Below are 8,175 nucleotides of genomic sequence, written 5' to 3' on the forward strand. Positions count from 1 at the left end.
TTTCTATCATATTTAAGATTTGAGATTTGTAATTTACGTTAATAGACTTTAAACATCTGTATTACAAACCTATATTACAAAAAGTAACTGACAGCGTCAGTCACCATTCACAATAACAAAAGCGAAAGGTGACTGGAAACTCTACCGTATAATTTTACTATAGCACCTTATTGTTTTTCAACATTATGATTGCCAATTTCAAAAGAAGCACGCAGGGGGCACACAATTAGTTCTGGTACTATGAAAAGGTTCCTGCGGTGCGAAAGGCCCTAATAACACAGCATTCGAAAATAACCGGAACCATTGTTTCAGGGTTCAGGTTTCCCGGATCATTCTAGTGCTGTGCTCTCACTCGCAGAAGGCGGCGCTGAGCAGCTTTGTGGCCGCAAAGTAGTTTGATGCTGGAAGTGTGACAGGGCCATTACAAGCAGACCAGGAGGAACGACATGGCACTAAACTTGACTATCAACAGTAGCAACCCACCTCTAGGTAAGTACACATGCGAGGTGTTGCATATATACAATGCATTTTGCAACTGAGCTCGGGCTGTGGCTCAATGGACTGACATGTAGAGTAACCCCGTGCCATCGTGGCATATCTAAATTCTGTCTCCCTTTCCCCCCGCTTAATTGACTTCCACTGCTTTCATTGTTAATAGATAAAAAGCAAGAACACTGACAGTAGTAGTTGTTTGGTGCTTTAGTCAAAGTGAACCAGAAGTATAATTTGTGCGTGTTTTCATGATTATGACGGAGTTTTAAAGGTTTTCAGTCACATACAGAGGAAAACGAAGGATTTGTTTGAGCTAATTTGTTTTATGTTGATTTCAGAGCCGTTTCACCATGTATTTAAGATATAAAAATGCGAATAGAGCTGCTGAATGACTTTTGTTGTTGGTGAAATGAATTGAAGTGTGCCATCCTGTGCTGAGAAAGCAGTGTCACTGGCTGATGCAAGTCATTTGAAAGCTATGTCTGAATCTGTTTACCTCACACCTGTCTTTGAGCAGCAGGATTATTCGACTCTTTTTGTCAGAAATCTTTGTTTGCATGTGTGTAATCGTTGTAATGGGCCCATAATGGAGTGAAGTTAGAAATGAAGTGGCATCGCTTACTCAGATGTGTGCAAAACCAGTGGGAACGTAGTAAACCAAAACCCAAAATGGGTGTGACTGGTTTTATGCAGTAATTGAGTGTCTCAGAAATTTTACTTGTCAGACCTCTTTTTCATCATAAATGGAATTCTGCGAACTTGCATGCAGGCAGGCATAAAGCAGAAAACGGCCATGTATGTTAGAGCTGTGTGGAGGTTTCTCAATACACTCTGTTCAAAAATATATATTTTAATAAATGCTGTAAATAGTGCTTATTGATATTCATTGTATCCAGTGCAGTAAATTAATACAATTCTATTGTAAATTGTTTTCTATTCGACTGTATTATGGGATATTATTAAGTCCTTAATGTTCATGTTGATACAAATAGTACTTTAAGACACTGAGAATTAGGGTTGTGACGGTGAGGAAATTTTCCCACCGGTTAATCGACGTGTGACAACACCGGTAATACCGGTATCACCGCGGGGCAGGGTGTTCCCTCTTTTCCTAGCAAATAGCTTGTACAAGCGGCGTGCGCATTTTACGTTCACTTTGAAATAGCGGAAATTCGGTCTAAAGCAATTGTTCGTTGTTAGTTCGTTTGAATTTTCCCTCTTTTCCTCGCTTTCCGTCGCTTTTAAATAGCACTTTTGAATTAGCGGCAGTTAGGCGTCAATTGCTTGAAGGCAACAACAGAATACAACGTCAAACTCATAAAACATAGAACTTTTATGAACAAAACAAATACACCATGCTATAGGGCAGGCTATGCCTAATATAAAATAACAAATAACTTTGATGTCAAATAAAATAAAAAAATGACACAACGTTTAAATAAAGTAAAAGTCAGCAAACAATGTGGAACCAATTCAATAAGAAACGTTTAAAAAAACTTCCAAAATCACCTTAGATAAACGGCAAAAGTCAACAGGCATATATAAAAGAATAAGACATTTAAATGTTGGAGTAAAAATAAAATTTAACAAATAAAACCCTATAAAAGCTAATAATTGAATAAACTTATCACGAGAATGGTTGACTCATCAAAACTATTATGCATGTAATATGTCTCTACAAGGGAAAATGCACCACACATTTTTGGGCAAGTGCAGAAAATATAAATTTATGTATATGTAATTGACTTGTGCATTTAGCTGACTAAAAATAAAATAAATGTTGTTAATGAAGGTTTCTTGGCAATGAACTAGATAAACCACATAAATGGTTTGCAAAGTACATAAGCACAGAATCTGGATGGACCTGTTTGATCAGTTTGTTTTTGTTTTGATATCTCATAATGTAACCTTATAATGAAAGCACGTCTGTTTTTGTTTCATTTGAGGTTGCACTCTTTTATGTTTTCTGCTCACTCAACCTCACCCCATGTTTAAGATTTTTTAAAAAGTGCATGCTATTGTGACAGTTCGGTTACATCAGTTTAAGGAAAATATTGGTGGCATAAAATATGTTGTACACAAATCAATGACAGTTATGTTTTTGTTTTTTTTGCAATAGTATATTTGTATGTATTTGCACAATAATATTGGAAAAAAAGTGGATTTGGGATTTGGAAATAAATGACCGAATGCAGGAACGTGTCATTTTCATTTTAGAGTTGTTTGCATGACTTTGCACACAGCAGGTACAGTATTAGATTTGCATCGACGGTTTTCACTGTAATTCACCTTTCTGCCTGTAGGGGCGCTGTTGACTGCTGAGCATGTGAAGGGCAGCGTCAATCTCTCTGTGGAGGAGGGCAAAGACACCATGCTCCATGTCTCTGAGTGAGTATAGGGCCTGCATGAGCATGCTTTATGTATTATAGTTAAAGCCTTTTAGGGACAAAAGAAAATATATTTTTCTTGTATACTTATTTATGTGCATCATTCTGTCTTATTTCCTTATTTCTCCTTCAGTAAGGTGCAGTTCAGTGACGTGAACTCCATCACGCGTTATCTTGCCCGAGTGGCTCCGGCGTTGGGACTCTATGGTTCTAACATGATGGAGCAAACTGAGGTTAGATTTAAGAATCATATACTATGTTTCACTGGCACTCTATAACAAATTCCAAATATTTCATTGGTTAATGTTGTTGATCTTGTTCTGCCATTTGCAGGTTGATCACTGGTTGGAGTTCAGTGCCCGTCGTCTCTGTGGTCAGTCAGATCTCTCTTCTGCTCTGGGTGATCTGGATAAAGCTCTGGCACTGAGAACCTTCCTGGTGGGTCACAGTGTGACCCTGGCTGACCTCTGCGTCTGGGCTGCTCTCAAAGGTCAGTCATTTAGCTATAAGTCAAATTAGAACATTATTTATATATAAATAATTCTCGAAAGTCGATATGGTGCTTCATCCACAGGAAATGGCGAGTCACAGGCCAAGCCAAACTCCTACCCTCATCTGTGCCGCTGGTTTTCGTTCCTGAGCTCTCAGGTGCCATTCAGCTCAGTGGGCAGCAAATGGGCCAGCAAGATCTCTGCCATCAAAGCCACTGTGAGTATATTACTATCCCAGGGAAATGTGGTATTGCAGGTTTTGCAGTTTTACGTATTCTGTTGAGGGAAAAAAAGTTAGAAATTTAAAGTTTGAGTTTTAAATGACATTAATTTTTACGGTTAAAATTGAAGTCAACCTGGCTAAATGTTGAACATGGAACCTTATATTAATGAACCTTATATTAACATGGACCTTATATTAATTAAGTTGTTAATTTGTCCCAAACTATGTTTTTAGCCTGTGGAGAAGGAAAAAAAGCAGGATTTGGGAAAGTTTGTGGAGCTCCCTGGTGCTGAGATAGGCAAAGTAGTGGTGCGTTTCCCCCCTGAGGCTAGTGGGTAAGTAGTGTTGTCTATACCAGTGTTTCCCAACCGGGGTGCCCAGGGTGCCGTCTGTCGAGAGCAGGGGTGCCGTGTAAAAAAATATTTTTTAATATTTTTAAATTGCTAAAATGTAAAAAAAAAACATCTTTCCAAAGGGTGCCGCGACTGAAAAAAGGTTGGGAAACACTGGTCTATACAATGAACATCAGTCACAATATACATAGTCTGTAATGTTCACCAAGGCTGAGTTTATTTGATCCAAAATAAAGTAATTTAAAGTATTTATCGTTCCAACTCCTCAGATACCTGCACATCGGTCATGCCAAGGCAGCTCTACTCAATCAGCACTACCAGGTCAATTTCAAGGGCAAGCTCATCATGCGTTTTGATGACACCAATCCTGAGAAAGAGAAAGAGGACTTTGAGAAGGTATGACATTTTGCCCCCTTTCATACAGAATTATGGTCCTTGTCCTCTATAAATGGTCCATATCCTCTATTACCTCCAAAAAAACAAAAGCAAGGGGTTTCCCTACACTAATTGTGTGAGAAAACCATATTTGAACCAGCATCTCTGGAATGATCACTAAGCCTCAATGCATGTCTACAACATGTACAATATCCAAACAATTTTTTGAAGACCGCTTTGGCTATGCTAACACCTTTTTGCTACAGGTCATCTTGGAGGACGTGGCCATGCTACAGATCAAACCGGACCAGTTCACCTACACAAGTGATCACTTTCCCACCATCCTGCGCATGGGAGAGAAGCTTCTACAGGAGGGCAAGGCCTATATAGACGACACTCCTCCAGACGCCATGAAACAAGAAAGAGAGCAAAGGGTGGAGTCTCGCAACCGCTGCAACTGTGAGCATCACCAGTGCCGGTCTTAATATTTGTTGTCTCCAAAGGAAAGGTGATTTGAGCTGTTGTACTGAACATGTGGTCTATCTACATAGCTGTGGAGAAGAACATACAGATGTGGGAGGAAATGAAGAAGGGCACAGAGTTTGGCCAGACCTGCTGCATGAGAGCCAAGATCGACATGAATTCCAACAACGGCTGCCTGCGTGACCCCACACTGTTCCGCTTCAAGAACGCTCCTCATCCTCGCACCGGCAATACTTACAAGTGAGTGAACATCACACATGCATCGTGTTACTGAATAGTGCCAAATGATGGCTTCCTCTAACTGATGGTCCTCTTCTTTTTCACTCCCTTCACCCAGAGTGTATCCCACATATGATTTTGCGTGCCCCATTGTGGACAGCGTTGAGGGGGTCACACATGCCTTACGTACCACTGAGTATCACGACAGAGACGAGCAGTTCTACTGGGTAATAGATGCCCTTGGTTTGCGTAAACCGTACATCTGGGAATACGCCAGACTCAATCTTAACAACACTTTGCTCTCCAAGAGGAAGCTCACCTGGTTTGTCAACCAGGGCTATGTGGATGGCTGGTGTGTATCACCCTCACTTTCTGGACTTTATAGAAAAGAGCTCTTTTGGATTGCATGATTAAACTTTTCTCTCCTTATCTTTCCTTCCTGCAGGGATGACCCTCGTTTCCCCACAGTCAGAGGTGTGCTGCGTAGAGGAATGACTGTCGAGGGACTCAAACAATTTATTTATGCTCAGGTATGTGTTTTTCTCACAATTAGAATCAATTTTGGGAATGAATTCAAACGCATTAAGCCACAAGGTTGTGTGTTACACTGATTTTACCATAGTAGGGGCTTTTCTTTGGCATGACACTAGTAAAATCACTGTAAATTACACATTTTATAAAACAGTACTGACAGTAATTTTATGTCCTCATAAACAGTTGTTTAACTATTTTAATGAATGAATTAATTATTATATTTAAAAAATGTGTAAATTAGTTAGTCTTTTTTTTAAATAAATTTCTAGTTATAAAAATAGTTTCATCCACGTGCAGTCTTTACACTTCAGATTTATTTATTTAATCAAACTCAATTTGATTCATATTCTTTTTCATTTTCTGTCCGTTCCGCTCTGTTACAGGGAGGCTCGAGATCGGTAGTCAATATGGAGTGGGACAAGATCTGGGCATTCAACAAGAAGGTAAATATTAAAATCTTGCCTGGGTTCATCATGGCTGCACCTGATCTCCAGCTGGTCCTTGTCGTCCCATTCATTCATTAGTTTAAAAACCTTAAACTGAACAGCTGGCTAGCATCTCTGCACATTCCCAGTGATTTTCTGTCAAGAAAAACTTGTATTTTTTATGCAAATTTTCAAGACTTTAGCCTCTAAGCTCACCAGACCCTCAGTGCATTCACCTTTAGTGCTCTACTTAGTCTTGCCTTTTTACATTTGCACGCCTCCCTCGCTCCCACTTTTCTCATTCTCTGTGCCTAACTTACCTAAATGCACTTGCATTTAATTGTTGTTGTTTAAGTCAGAAAAAATGGATGTTATTTTCTTAAAATTAATTTAATTTAACAGGAAGCACTGCTTTTGTGTAGCTTTTAATTGTGCTTTCATGTTTATTCAAGTAATCTGACACTAATCCTCTACACTTCATTACTTGCATCAAGCATGTCTGGCGCGCTTTAACACTTTGCTCATTACTGCAAGCTTCAGCCTTCTCTTCTTTTCTTGGTTTGGCACCATTCATTTTCTCATGCTTTTCTTTAATGAAATAGTTCTTCAGAAAATGATAATTCTGTCATCATTTACATACATTTTCATTTTTGGCTGAGTGATTCCTTTAAAGGGATAGTTCACCCAAAAATGATTTCCAAGCAAAAAAAAGTGTAGTTCTAAACCCAACCGCAAGACTTTTTCATCTTCGAAACACAGATGAAGATATTTTTTAAAGAAACCTGAGAGATTTCTGCTCCTCCAATTAAAGCCCATTCCACTTTTATGTTTTAAAAAGTTCATGAAGATAATGTAAAAATAATCTGTATGAATCGAGCAGTTTAATCAAGACACAAGTACTTTGTCATAAATAGATTTAATTAGGCTTTTATTCACAGACATAGACATTGATCAACACGCAAACACAGGTCACGTGAAATATGGTAAGCAGAAATGCAGGCATGCTTGTTTGACATGCAAGAACCAAGTTTTTCATGCTTGTTTTTACTGTCACGCAAGTACGGTAGACCTTTCATTGACCATATTTGATGATCTGTATGTATGTGCGTTGATCAGTGTTGTACATTTGTGCATAAAAGCCTAATTTGGATCTTTTCATCATATGAGTTAATCATGTTTTTTAGGAGACTTGGATTAAACTGCTCATTCATATGGATTTCTTTGACAATGTCTTTATGTACTCTTTGAAGCTTGAAAGTTTTGATGAATTGGACTTTCATTGGAGGTACAGAAAACAAAAGGGTTTGGAATGATGTGAGGGTTAGTAAATGATGACAGAGATTTCATTTTTGGTTTAACTCCATTTAACACCATCAACCCTTGGTACTAATTTGTCTAAGAGCAGGAATGTTATTGTTTTTTTGTAGCCAGGATCTCTAAAGCCTCTTAATTTATTCAGAGACATTTTAGCCAATGGTTTTAGTTTCTTCTAATAGAGTCAGCTTATGGTCAAAGTGGCCTGATTTAAGTGATTGTGATATCACATTGAAACACTTCGCGTTCTGTCTGTCTCTGAGCTCTGTGTCCCCTGCTCTACATTAAAGTGCATCTCACTCTTCTGTTTACAAGCTGCCAGTTAGCTGTAAAAAGGTACTCCTACTCCTTCCTTCTTCCTCTTGTTCCTCTTCCTCGAGTTTCCTCTGCCCCCTGCATTGTCTGTTCCTTCTTTCCCTCTAACTTTCTATTCCCTGGCTTTCTATACTTTGGCTTTCACAAAAGTCCAGATTATTCATCTGGCAGAATATGTATTCTGTCGTGGATTCTTCACTCAAAAATGAAAAATCTCTCATCATTTAATCATTCTAAACCTTATGATTTTCTTTATTCTGTGGAACACAAATATATTGCCGTTTCCTGGCAGCCATCTTAACATAAAACAAAAGTTTGACCTTACAGAAAAAAAGCACACTCAATAGTGTGGTAGGTCTGTCTACACTGAGAATCATCATTCGTTAAATAAAGACCAGGTCACACTAATTTTGCGTACAGTAGACAGTGAAATTACATTTATGGATATAGCACAGAATAGCTTGAAATCAAGGATTTCAAGTTTGTCGCTCATGCATGTCCAGTTGGACAGCCTGGTCTGTAATCATGCACCTTGAAATCATTTATGGCACAAATATTTTGCTT

At 38.6% G+C, this 8,175-nt stretch overlaps 1 protein-coding gene across 2 annotated transcripts in view; it reads left to right on the forward strand.

Moving 5' to 3' along the window:
* Positions 1-331: 331 nt before the first annotated feature.
* eprs1 (glutamyl-prolyl-tRNA synthetase 1) overlaps positions 332-8,175 on the forward strand; it is a 21,158-nt gene continuing 13,314 nt past the window's right edge. The window contains exons 1-13 of one of the 2 annotated variants that reach the window (XM_016452664.1): positions 332-489; positions 2,796-2,880; positions 3,013-3,112; positions 3,213-3,369; positions 3,454-3,587; positions 3,828-3,928; positions 4,216-4,342; positions 4,588-4,780; positions 4,873-5,044; positions 5,142-5,375; positions 5,469-5,553; positions 5,941-6,000; positions 7,612-7,632. In XM_016452664.1, the coding sequence (XP_016308150.1) occupies positions 447-489; positions 2,796-2,880; positions 3,013-3,112; positions 3,213-3,369; positions 3,454-3,587; positions 3,828-3,928; positions 4,216-4,342; positions 4,588-4,780; positions 4,873-5,044; positions 5,142-5,375; positions 5,469-5,553; positions 5,941-6,000; positions 7,612-7,632 (1,512 nt within the window). In that variant the 5' untranslated portion in view covers positions 332-446. The remainder of the gene's footprint in view (positions 490-2,795; positions 2,881-3,012; positions 3,113-3,212; positions 3,370-3,453; positions 3,588-3,827; positions 3,929-4,215; positions 4,343-4,587; positions 4,781-4,872; positions 5,045-5,141; positions 5,376-5,468; positions 5,554-5,940; positions 6,001-7,611; positions 7,633-8,175) is intronic. The other variant, XM_016452665.1, reaches the window with a different exon arrangement.

This window comes from Sinocyclocheilus anshuiensis, unplaced genomic scaffold (genome assembly GCF_001515605.1).
Source record: "Sinocyclocheilus anshuiensis isolate Anshui unplaced genomic scaffold, SAMN03320099.WGS_v1.1 scaffold715, whole genome shotgun sequence".
NCBI lineage: Eukaryota > Metazoa > Chordata > Actinopteri > Cypriniformes > Cyprinidae > Sinocyclocheilus > Sinocyclocheilus anshuiensis.